The sequence below is a fragment of the Papaver somniferum genome, chromosome 9 (assembly GCF_003573695.1).
Source record: "Papaver somniferum cultivar HN1 chromosome 9, ASM357369v1, whole genome shotgun sequence".
NCBI lineage: Eukaryota > Viridiplantae > Streptophyta > Magnoliopsida > Ranunculales > Papaveraceae > Papaver > Papaver somniferum.
Window position 1 is genome coordinate 127,519,294 of NC_039366.1, and position 13,277 is coordinate 127,532,570.

General features: G+C 35.5%; 1 protein-coding gene across 1 annotated transcript; it reads right to left on the minus strand.

Moving 5' to 3' along the window:
* Positions 1 to 9,146: 9,146 nt before the first annotated feature.
* Positions 9,147 to 12,471, minus strand: LOC113309259 (magnesium transporter MRS2-3-like). The gene is made up of 3 exons (XM_026557679.1): positions 11,955 to 12,471; positions 11,660 to 11,863; positions 9,147 to 9,570 (listed from the first exon to the last, which is right to left on the minus strand). The coding sequence occupies exons 1-2, from the start codon at positions 12,321 to 12,323 to the stop codon at positions 11,714 to 11,716; spliced, it is 519 nt and encodes a 172-aa protein (XP_026413464.1). The 5' UTR covers positions 12,324 to 12,471; the 3' UTR covers positions 9,147 to 9,570; positions 11,660 to 11,713.
* Positions 12,472 to 13,277: the final 806 nt, after the last annotated feature.

Here is a 13,277-nt window from a genome sequence, read left to right on the forward strand (position 1 = left end):
GTAGGATTGGAGTAAAATCTTGAGATGATTGTTATTGTCCTGCGATGCTTTATAAGAGATGATGATGCCACATGCATACATCAGATGTCAAATAGGAGATCTTTTGAGATATGCGTAGACTACTTATAAGATTTTGGGCTTCCAACTTTTTGAAATTTGTCGATAAGACTTCCACATAGAATATATATGAAGATAAAAAGTCTTTCTATCTAATACCTCTAGTATGTATGATATAACCATAAAGAGTACCATTAATGTCGATCGAATAGGTAATTGTAGTGATACATAGCATGATGTAATCCCCAAAGATCGTCGGAAATCCCAATTTGATAATAGATGCTTTGATGAAGCCCCAATCTAAGCTATCATTCCTTCTAAGCGTCTATTTCAGAGCTATTTTAGGATCTTCGGTGAGTGGTGAATTTTTGATATGGTGGAATTGCTCTTTAGATATTGTTATGTTATCGTGTATCGATCTTTGGGGTTCAAAAGCATTTTGATATGGGCTTATCAGAAAACCAAGCAGAGGTAGAACGTGATTGACCAGAATTTTGGCGATAACTTTATATGTGACATTGCAAAGTTCGATTGGTCTGAATTGGGATGGTTTGAATTTTATGGGTGGTCTACCTTTGGTATTAAGTTGAACACCACACTGTATTATGTTGCTATAGACTCTAGCCTACTACAAGTTAACTTCAGACTGGAATTTTGTTGAGCCATACACCGGTTAAGGTACAATCACGTTCCTCACGCCTCTTGAATCTCGCAAGACCCTGCATACTTGATTCCTCTAGCTGGCGTCCTTTACATCCTAGAAGTTGCTACGACTCAAAGTCGAAGACTTATAAACAAATATGTCTCCCACAGATAAGTTTATTCTATTTGTTGCTTCTATCTTGAGATAAATATCAAGGTGAAGATGAAACTCAACTAAGAATCCGGTCTTATACTACCGAGGAGCAGCCTAAAAATATTAGTCACGTCACAATAACCTAACTGATTAACAGAAGAAGTTATTGCAGAATCACAAGAGTCTGAGACGAAGAAACTGTTGTGATTAGTTTTTATATCTTACCAATCGGTGATAAATCTCGAGAAAACCTTAGAGAATATTAAACTCAATACGACAGAAAAAGTAAGAACAGTTTACGCAACTACAAAGAAAATAGTTGGACCTGACTTCACGAATCCCAAGCGAAGTCTTTAAGTCATTAAACCTAATAATGGTTTTCAGAAGAACTAGAAACCTAGGTTAATTGAGAATCGACTCTAGTTTGCAACTAGGACACATGAAAGTGTCGGGTTTAGGTTTCCCAGATGCTAGAGCTTCCCATTGTATAATCTTTCAAATCAGGTTTGCTTACAATCAAAGCTAAGATATCTTATTAACAAAGCAATTAATATTCACCGTTAGATGAACACCTTATTTAAGATTCAAGCTAAGTTTGCTTAGGAATTAAGTAATCAGTCTCCACAACTGGATAGTTTAGCTTGATACACACACAAATGAAATATACTTATATTCATATATGGATGAACCATACCTAAACGTGTATAACAAGTTGGCTCAGTAATAGTCAACTGTAGTTAGCCATATGAACACTTTTATCTTAGCCATATTCATCTAACACTTATCAACTCAATATGATAATCAACCAATCATGATTGATCATCAAATGTATCTAAATATGTTACAAGAGAGTTGTTCAAATGTTCATCATCTCATAGAAATATATATGAACCATTTGAAACATATTCGGTTTGGTTCGTAATAGTTCAAAGTACATATACAGAAACCAATTCATGAACAATGCCACGGTTTGCAAAGCAAGTTCGCAAACGAACCTTAGTTCATGAGTATCGAAAATAGTTACCATACGAGTATGTGAACAAGTTGTCATACTTACCGATTTTAGAAACTAACCATTGAGTTCGCAAATTGAGTACGCGAACCACAGGTTTGGACCTTGCCTATTTTTGTAGTTCGCAAACACTTTTCGCAAACCACAGTTTCAGACCCATAACAGATAAACTCGTTCGCAAACACAGTTTTAAAACAAGAGTTTCGGACCCTGAACTAGTACTTCACAGTTCTCATACTGAGTACGCATACTATGTTGTATCCATACATTGGTAGAAGTTCAAAAACTCTCATTAACCGATTTGAAACATCCTTAGAAGACGATAATGGTAAACTAACACATACCACTAGCTTCAAGTAATTTTTAAATGATTATATGATCAATACGAAACATCCCAAGTTAACATAAGATGATTGTCTCACACAAATCATGTAAGATGTTCAAGGTAATTTTCACATGATCACCTTGACTTCATATTTAGTTTCCAACAAATGAGTTGTTCATAACTGAAGTTGTCAAGTAGGGGATGAAGCTTTCTAAGCCTTAAACTCGTATTTCGATAAATATATAAACGAGATAAACTCAACTCGAAAGTTCAATTGTGTATATCATAAAGTCTATATAGCTATACGACTTAGTCTCATTAGAAGATAAAATTTAATAGACTCTTGAGTGATAGATAAGTTTTAGTCTCCACATACTTTTTGTCGTCGAAGTTCCTCCAAGCTCTTCAGTAGATCTTCTTCTTCAATTGGTGAACGTCGTGAAGTCTAATGCTCAACTATGCGCTTGTATCCTAATCCGAGACATAGTTATAAGTAGACTAGAAATCAAGTATATAGTTTTGATCAACTAAACTTGACAAACAAGCTTGAGATAGCAATGCTTGCGAGTTAGACCGAGCAATGCTCTAAAAATTGTCTCTGCAGAAGTATTTGACCATTGAATTAGGAGTTGAGAAACTGAGGTGTCGTTGTGAGATATTACCCTTTGTCCTAATAAGTTCATGAGCTTGACCATAATCTGTATTTTCCGATCTACAAGTGGCAGTTGAGGAGTAGCAATGACAATATCTCTTAAGTTTTTCTTGAGATGAGAGACATGGAAGACTGGGTGTATGTTGGAATGAGCAGGCAACTGAAGTTTGTAATTTACAGACCATATCCTCCCAATAACTTGAAATGTCCCATCGTACTTGGAAGATAATTTGAAATTCTTCCTTAGGGATATTGTGGAATGTCTGTAAAGATGTAACTTCATATAGACCATATCATTCAATTTGAACTGCATGTCAGTCTTTTTTTTTGAGAATAACTTCATCTTCTCTTGAGACTTGTGCAGAGATTACTTAAGTAGGTTGAACATTGCTCTCTTTCTTTGGATATAATCTTCTACATCTGCCACAGATGTGGTGACTGAAATTGGAAAAGCTAAATGAGGATAATGGTACCCATAGAGAGCCTTGAACGGATTCATGTATAGGCTAGTGCGATAAATTTGAATTGTACCAACATTTAGCCAGTGGTAACCACTTATGCCAAGCTTTTGGTTTGTGACTAGTCATGCATCTCAAGTAGTTCTCTAAACATGCATTCACCCTCTCAGTTTGGCCATCAATTTGTGGATGGTAAGCGGTGCCAATAAATTTAAATAAGTCTTTCCAGAAATTGTTGCTAAATATCTTGTCCATGTCATAAGTAATGGATGAAGGTAACCCATGAAGTTTGAAGACATGAATCAAGAAGTCTTGAGCAACAGTTGCAGCTATATGGGTGTGACCAAGAGCAGTCAAATGACTATATTTAGTTATTCTATCTACTACCACCAATATGACATCATTTTTCTCTGATTTTGGTAACCCTTCGATAAAATCTAGAGATACGTGTTTCCAAGCATGCTCTGGAATAAGAAGGGGTTGTAACAGACCTACAGGATGAGTACGCTCTTCTTTATTTCTTTGGCACACGTCACATGAAACCACAAGCTCCAATGCATCATCCCTCATATTTGGCCAATAAAAGTAAAATTTTGCTATTTGGTAGCTACCTTGGTTTCCTGAGTGACTACCAACATCAGAAGAATGCAAAGAAGATAGGATAGGTTGTTTGATTCCATTATTGTTACCCACATACAATCTAAACTTATACCTTAAGACTCAATTATTATAGGTGTAGTGCTCCATTGAAATGAGTGAAACTAGCAGTTGGCAATGATGTCTTTGGATACTATATCCTGCTCATAGCTCTTGGAGATGTCTGCTTCCCATTCTGGTTGAGATGTAGTGATAGTGCTACATGAAAGAGATGGTATCATGGATAAGGAAATAATTATTTTGTTTTCTAAACCCTTCTTCTACTTGATCTCATAGTCAAAACCAACAACATTCTATCATGCTGCCTCAAAATCTCCTAAACTTGCTTCAAGTGTTGAACATGCTCAAAGTGTAACTTGCTATAAATTAGAATGTCATCAAAGAAGACCAATACAATCTTCCTGAGAAATGGCTTGAACACTCCATTCATGAGAACCTGGAAAGTTGTTGGAGCATTGATTAATTCAAATGATATTACTTTAAACTCATAATTGCCTTCATGGGTTCTAAAAGTTGTTTTATGAGTGTCTGGTCCATGCATCCTCATTTGATGATAACCAAACCTAAGATCAAGCTTGGTGAGTACCATTAACACTTTTAATTCATCTAGGAGCTCATAAATAACTTTAATGTGAAACTTGTATTTTATGGTAATATCATTCAACTGTCTGTAATCAACCAACTTCCATGAGTTGTTTTTTTTTTCTACAAGGAGAATTGGTGAAGCAAATGGACTGTGATTGGTTTGTATAATTCGAGACTTCAACATGTCTTGAACCAATGACTCTACTACTCCTTTTTGCACATATGGACACCTGCAAGGTATTTGGATTAGAGGGAATAAATTAGGCTTCAATGGAATAATATGGTCAAGATCCCTTTAATTTAGGTGGCAGTGTCTTTGTTCATTGAAGACATCTTCAAATTTAAGGAGAATATTTTGAATGGGTGAGGGTGTTGATTGAGTAGTGGATAAGTGACCCACTAGGCCATGAGTATTTTTCATGAAGAATTTCTCGACTGCCTTGGTGTTTATCATTTTTAATGAAGTTTTTTCTCTTTCTACATTTAGAGTAATCTTTTTTCCTTGGTGTCTAAATCTGATGCACAATTTCTCATAATTAAATAAGACAAAGCCAAGGGTTCTTAGCCAGTCAGCTCCCGATACCATGTCACACCCACCAAGAGGAAATAATCTTTAATCAACGCTGAACTTGGTCCCTTGCATTGACCATTATAGTTGCTTGCACACCCCAGAACTGACCGTCTTATCCCCATTGTCCACTGTGACTAAAAAATGTGCAGTATGGTTAACTACACACTTCAATTGTTGTGCTAACCCACTGTCTGTGAAACTGTGTGTATGTCCAGTATATATCAAAATATATATGTGAAAACGCGGGGTAGACAACACACCCAATTTTTTTGTTCGAGAATCAGTATGGACTAAACTCCAATATAATATCGAGAGTAACAACTTAATGAAACTTGATCAAGGAAATATATCAAATAGTTTTATCTATTTCTCAACATAATCAGTTAATCAAACAGATATAAGTCTGTGAACCTGATTGGTGTGAGAATAAATTAGATGGTACAAAAAACCAATATCCGAGTATCAATCAAGTTGTATCCAACAAACAAGGTCGGATTTATCAACTGTGATTGATCAACGCACAACCTGTGATATTTCAATTACATAAAGAAAATATAATGCGGAAAATAAATAACACAGATACCAGAAATTTTGTTAACGAGAAAACCGCAAATACAGAAAAACCCGGGACCTAGTCCGGACTTGAACACCACACTGTATTAAGCCGCTACAGACTCTAGCCTACTACAATTTAACTTCGGACTGGAATGTAGTTGAGACGTAACCAAGTATCACACTGATTAAGGTACAGTCGTGTTCCTTACATCTCTTGAATCTCGCTAGACCCTGCGCACTTGATTCCCTCAGCTAACGTCCTTTATATGTATCCTAAGAGTTGTTACGACTCAAAGTCGAAGACTTATAAACAAATTTGTCTCCCACAGATAAGTCTATTCCTTTTTGGTTTTCGTCTTTAAATAAAGATCAATGTGAACACGAAACACAACTAACAATCCGATTTTATGTCTCCCGAAGAGCAGCCTAGAGTATTAGTCACCTCACAATAACCTAATTGATATACAAAAGAAGTTATTACGGAATCACAAGAGTCTGAGACGAAGAACTGTTGTGATTACTTTTTATATCTTACCTATCGGAGATAAATCTCGAGATAATCTTAGAGAAGATTAAACTCAATACGATAGAATAGTAAGATCAGGATATGCAGCTACTGCGAAAATAGTTGGACCTGGATTCACGAATCCCAAACGAAGTCTTTAAGTCGTTAAACCTAGTAATGGTTTTCAGAAGAACTAGAAACCTGGGTTAAGAGATAGTCGACTCTAGTTTTCAATTAGGACACACGAAAGTGTCCGGATTAGGTTTCCCAGCTGCTAGAGCTTCTCATTATATAGTCTTCAAATCAGGGATGGTTACAATCAAAGCTAAGATAGTTTATCAACAAAGCAATAAATATTCACCGTTAGATGAAAACCTGACTTAAGATTCAAGCTAAGTTTGCTCAGAAAATAAGAAATCAATCTCCACCGTTAGATGGTTTAGCTTGATATACACAAATGAAATATATTTATATTCAGATATGGAAAAACCGTACCTAAACGTGTATAACAAGTTGGCTCAATAACAGTAACCGAAGTTAGCCATAAATTTTAGCTTAGCTATCTTCATTAAACACTTTTAGACTTAATCTAATAATCAACTAATTATGGTAGATGATCAAATGCATCTAAATGTGTTTCTAAGAGAGTTGTTCAAATGCTCAATATCTCATGGAAATATATGTGAAGCATTTGACATATATTCTGCTTGGTTTGTATGTGTACAAAGTATGTATACTAGAACCAATTCATGAACATAATTCCACGCTTTGCAAACCGAGTTCATATACCTTAAAGGCATTGAAAATTCAGGGACTTCAGTTCGCAAACAGAGTTCGCAAACGAACCTGAGTTCATGAGTATAGACAATATAGTTTGCATACAGAGTGTGTGAACAAGTTGTCATAATTGCCGATTATAGAACATAATCACTGAGTTCGTCAACTACCGTTTCAGACCTTACCTAGTTTCGTCATTCGCAAACTACAGTATCGGACCCGTACAAATAAACTTGTTTGCAAACACTGCTTGCAAACAAGAGTTCCTGGCCCAACTAATATTCCACAGTTCGCATACTGGGTTGTAACCAGACAATGGTAGTAGTTCTAAAACTCTCAATAATCAATTTGAAACATCCTTAGAAGAACGACAATGGTATTACACATATCACTAGCTTCAAGTAATTTTAAAATGATTATTTGATCGATGCGAAACATTCCGAGTTAACATCAAATGATTGTCTCACACAGATCATGTAAGATGTTCAAGGTAATTTTCACATGATCAACTTGACTTAATATTTAGTTTCCAACAAATGAATTGTTCATAACCAAAGTTGCCAAGTAGATGATGAAGCATTTTAAGCTTTAAACTCATATTTCGAAAATTACATTCACGAGATAAACTTAACTCGAAATTTCAATGTATATATAATATAAAGTCTATATAGCTATACAACTTAGTATCATTAGTAGATAGAATTGAAATAGACTTCTGAGTGATAGATAAGTTTTAGTCTCCACATACTTTTTGTCGTCGAAGTTCCTCCAAAGTTTTCAATAGATCTTCTTCTTCAAATGGTGAATGTCGTGAAATCTAATGCTCAACTACACACTTCTATCATAATCCGAGACATAGCTATAAGTAGATTAGAAATCAAGATATAGTTTTGATCAACTAAATTTGACAACAAGCTTGAGATATCAACGCTTGCGAGTTCGATAAACAATGCTCTAACAATATGTACTCTTTATTCAGATAACCTGGAATTCTTATAGTCTCGCCATTAGTACTTCAAGTTAATGCATGTAAAGAGATATCCATATCTGATTCATCTGGAGATGTTTTCTCCTCCTTTTCTTCGTGGTGATTACCCTCTTGACATTCCTCTTCTTCTATTTCATCAACTCGCGGCATGAAAAAATGTTGTTGTTTGCATTTATGTTCTGGTTTAAATGGGTCATCACGGTTGAAACACAACCTCTTATCTCTTTTGTCTTTCATCTGCTCATAATTAAGTTTTTTGATGGGAGGAAAGGAATTATTAGGTGATCTTGACTCAAAACTTCTAGTCTGAAATGATGTTCTGTTGAAAGTGGATTTTGTTGGTGGGTTGGATGTAATATCCTTAGAGGTGTTGGTTGACGAAGATGGAAAATGAGCAGTGGGTTGTGGCTAAGAATAGATCTGAACTTTTTTTATTGTCCACCTACTGTAAGCTCTTGCAACTTAGCTAGGTGAAAGGCTTCATTAAGAGTAGTGGGTTTGAACATCTGAACTGTATTTTTAAGCTCATCTTGTAACGCACTTATGAAACTCAACACAAAATAACTCCCAGTGAGAAGTTTTACCGAGTATAATAGCTTTGAGGATTTCAAACCTTTCATAATAATCTTCCATCATAGAGATTTTTATCAGTTTATTAAACATTCCAACCAATGTAGTCAATATCGGTGTATCGACCAATATTACAAGTTTTTATCGTGTATTGGGAAAAACCTTTACGACATCTAAAATATCAGCAACACGAAGATTGAACGACACAAACTCTCATGCCGGCCGGTACAAACCGATATATTACGTTCACTGATACATTGATAATATTATTAATGGTAATTTGGCAGAATAAATTGTTAAGATCTGGAAACTTTTGCAATATATCTGAAGATTATTCTCTGAGCTGATGATCACTACCTGACATCAGCATCAGCAAGAAGTAGTCGCGGCAAGTATTCGGCATGTTAGACACTACGAAGAAAGGGGGGGAAAAAGAATTGTTGGATTTTAAGTCTACAAAAAAAAATAGTAGTAGTAATAATAACTCTTTCTTTAATACAAATAATCATCTTTAGAAAATTTGGACCTGAAGTAAACCCTTAGTATGTCAATATTAGCTGATTATTCAAGCAAGTAAGATTGTGAAAGCAAGAAACAAGGAAAGAAGATTTACAAGCTGACCTATTTTGGCTTTATCCCACAAACGTTAACATTCGATCTGAAAATTCATGCAAAATTACTGGCAACCCCAGCAACCGCAGCCACATCAGTAAAACTAACACCTAATATGCCCATAACTAACTGAATTCGTGACAAACACGGCTTTTTCTCGTCCAGCATTATCTTTAAATTCTTTTCCATTCTGTTAACCTTTTCCATTATCTTCAATAACAGAAGACATGATATAAGAATCATATCTTAAGAATAAATCGGGGGTATTTAACTGAATCAAGAGTATTTAGGTAATACAGTGGATAGCTTTCTTGAAGTCCAGTCAAATTGCACCAACCGCTCCCCCAGAAGCACTTCAAGCTTCGTTATCGTTCCAGTATCCATCCGTCGCAGAACCAACTCGGCCATGTGGCGGTCATTGCTCAGCAGATAATCAAGATCTTCCTTCACCTGTAAGTAAGTAGTTTACAGTTGAGTTTTTTGTCACCATTGCATATTTCTAACAATTAAACAGTGAGATTTTTATCTATTCCAAACTATGTTGTCAAAGGTGAGCAGGATGCAGGGTTCGATTCAGATGGTGAACGCCTTCCCTTGCCAAAAATCCTCGGGGCTATTCATTTGCGATCACCATCAAGTCAATGATCCAATACGGAAACTTCATAAATATTAAATCGTGTTCCCTACATCAATCACCAATACCAATACTACATTGTGTTCATTAAATCGTGTTCCCGACATAAATCACCAATATTAAATTGTGTTTATTTCTTAATGTAATTAGTTCTTGCCTACAGGACGATTCCCTGGTCAAGAAACAGATACTGTAACTTCCGGTTGCAGCATTGTAGTAGACCTGCTAATCTGCTAAAGCATTTTATGTGTCATATAATCCATCTGAGGCAACTTTCTACACCTTAACCACTCAACCAGTCCAGATACACACTATACCTATCTAAACTTTATCTCTCAATTCGTAATTAAAGATAAGAGAACCTACATTAAACTCTAGATGGCACAATTCTGAACAATTGATTCTCCCCGATGCCAATCTTATCTTTCCATATCAGATAATTAATTAACAACTGAGAAGGTAAATCTTTTCTTTCCATATTTGACGGTGATTGACGAATAATTAACGTGAAGATTATTGATCAACATTTCCCAAAACTTTCTCAATTGGCAACTTTCTACACCTTAACCACTCAACCAGTCCAGATACACACTATACCTATCTAAACTTTATTTCTCAATTCGTAATTAAAGATAAGAGAACCTACATTAAACTCTAGATGGCACAATTCTGAACAATTGATTCTCCCCGATGCCAATCTTATCTTTCCATATCAGATAATTAATTGACAACTGAGAAGGTAAATCTTTTCTTTCCATATTTGACGGTGATTGACGAATAATTAACGTGGAGATTATTGATCAACATTTCCCAAAACTTTCTCAATTCGATCTTCCTCATCAATTTAATCAGCCGCTAAAGGAAGCTACTCTGTTTTCTTTTTCTAACCCAAAAATAAATAAATTATATTTTGCTTCTTCTTATGGCAGCTACGCTGCTTTCTTTTTCCAACCAAAAAAAAAAAAGAACAATTGGTAGGGTGACTAGATTGGCGCATTGCCTCGCCTCGTGTTTCGAACAACAAGACCCCAAGATATTGCCTAGCAGGCCATTATACATTGGTATAGTTGTGTAGGTAATTGATACAGGTAATAGATGATCATGCATTTACATTCTACTTATATGCAAACACTATAACAAACTCTATATGTTTAAATGACTGGTTCCATTTCTGAATCTTGATTTCCTTACTAGTCAGAAATCCATCAGATTTTCCAATAATTCGTTACACTCTCACTTGCATGGAATTGACAAATCTTAAGAGTAAAGGTTGATTTTTCAGCCTATGTACCAGACAAGTGGTATATACTATGGTTTCAAAATCGTCTAATTATTTTTTTAAGCAGAGACAGCATAGGCTATAAGGTACTAACCTACTGGTCCTACGTAAACTTACTTAATCTCGTTGCTGATAGATATTGTTTACTTAACTAAATAAATGACTCGCTCTTTCGAGGCCTACCTTGGCACCAGGTAAAAAATTATGACTTCTTGTGGTCCAATTTCACTAGACCGCAATGTTAACTACTTAAGGTAAGTTGGTAATTCTCTCAGGAACTACAGATAATGAAAGTGCAGATCTAAGCTTGGATTGTTTGTTTATAATGGGCTTGCTGCTTGTGTGATGAGTTTCATGTTTTTTCATAGGCGGTGATATCCAAACCCTCACCTCTTTAAAACAATTCAGTTCACTACTTCACTAGAACGCGGCCAAAACTAGCTACAAAATAAAAGTCTAGTTCAAAGAAACATGCAAAACCTACTCATATTTCATTAGTAATCAGTCAACATACAACCAAAAATTAAATACAAGCATGATAACAAAAATTAGCTAATTACACTAATTGACACAAACACGATATCATATGAATTATGAGCATAAAGAAAACAAAATTAGAAAGGCACCTTATTCACCAGACACCTAATTCGAACTACGCGAGTTTGGATTTGACAAAGTTGTTAAGAACTCATAGTGGTTCTCGATTCTGAAAGAGCCACTTCTGCCTCTAGACACACATCCAATGCCACAAATTCAAACCTAATTTGCTTATCCATTTTACCTTCTTCTACTTCCTCAGTATCATCTGACCATTCTTTTTCATCAGCTTCCTGCAAAATTACCAATTACCAATTCAAGCACTAAAAATCGTAATTTAAGCATAAAATGAAAATTCAAGCATAAAAATCAATCTTTACACACCTGAATTTTATCTTGACGACGGGATAATTGACGAATCTCCTCAAGGAATGGAGGCATAGAAAGATCACTAGAATCCAGAGCATAAACTTCTTCAGTAGTTAAGATGGCTTTAAGGTGTTCTATGTTAACAAGAATGCACTTCTCACAACCTAATAAAGTTAAGGATGGAGTGTCAAGAAGAATTTGGTATTCCGCTTCTGTTAATCCTGTTTTCTTCCTAATGAAATCCATACCTAAATCAAGCTTCTGACCTCGACCTACTGAATCATAAACCCACCATGTTTTGGTATCCAATATCTCCTGATGATCGAGTGGTTGCACTTGACATGAATAATACCGTGATCGAAGAGTTCTTGTACCTCCCATCATTTCTCTCTAAAATTTAGGGTTTTGAGAGATTTTGTTTCTCCCGAATCGTTTTCTTTCTCGCGTTTAAAACCCTCAAACAGATTTTTTTCTTTTGTTTTTTTAAATTTAAAAAATAAAAAATAAAGCAGTGAAGACTGAAGAGGAAAGTTCACCACATTTCTGAAGAATGGTCCGAAACAAACACTATGCGCCGTGGAGTTTAATTACGTGGCCTATTCCTATGAACCATAGCAAAAATATCTATTTGTCATATCAGATTACATGACAAATTAGTTGTGTCGCCATGAAAAAACGTGATAGTGTCTGTACCGAGGGATATTCACTGTAGGTCTATAGCGCTGGCCTTATATGATTATAGTTGGCGTTGTAATCACCATCACTCGATGGACAATATATAGTTTACCGGCTATTTTGTAACGTCTACTCCCCCTACTTCATTTCTATATATACGCCCTTTAACTTCATCAAATTACTCTCACCTACTTCTACATATATTTTATCTATTTCTTTATCTATATTCTTAACTTTAAATTTCGTAATCATCAATGGGGAAATCTGATGAAGAGAGGAATATTCATGTCAATCGGTTTAGATCGCAGCAAGAAATGCATCAAAGGAGATTGCAACGACTTGATGATGAGGAAGCTGAAGATAGAGACCTAGTGAACACTTTGATACTCGTACATTCGGGACAAATACCTAGAGTTTCAGAGCTAAAAGAAGTATTCACGAGAAGATATATGTATCGAGCGAGGGAGTAGTTCCACCAAAAGTTGATGCACGATTATTTTCTTCCCACTTGTGTGTACTCTGGTCAAGATTTCCAACGTCGATTCCGCATTGCCCTGACACCTGGTGATAAAGATTATTTATGAGCTTTGTCGGGTAGAACCTCAATTTAATTATCAGTTTGATGCACTGAATATTAGAGGTCATAGTCCTGAACAAAAAAGT

Bases quoted from the DNA above. Each gene is read 5' to 3' on its own strand.
- LOC113309259 (XM_026557679.1), bottom strand. From the start codon at position 12,323: ATGATGGGAGGTACAAGAACTCTTCGATCACGGTATTATTCATGTCAA. The intron at 11,864-11,954 runs GTGTGTAAAGAT...GTAATTTTGCAG, and splicing joins GTCGTCAAGATAAAATTCAG to GAAGCTGATGAAAAAGAATG.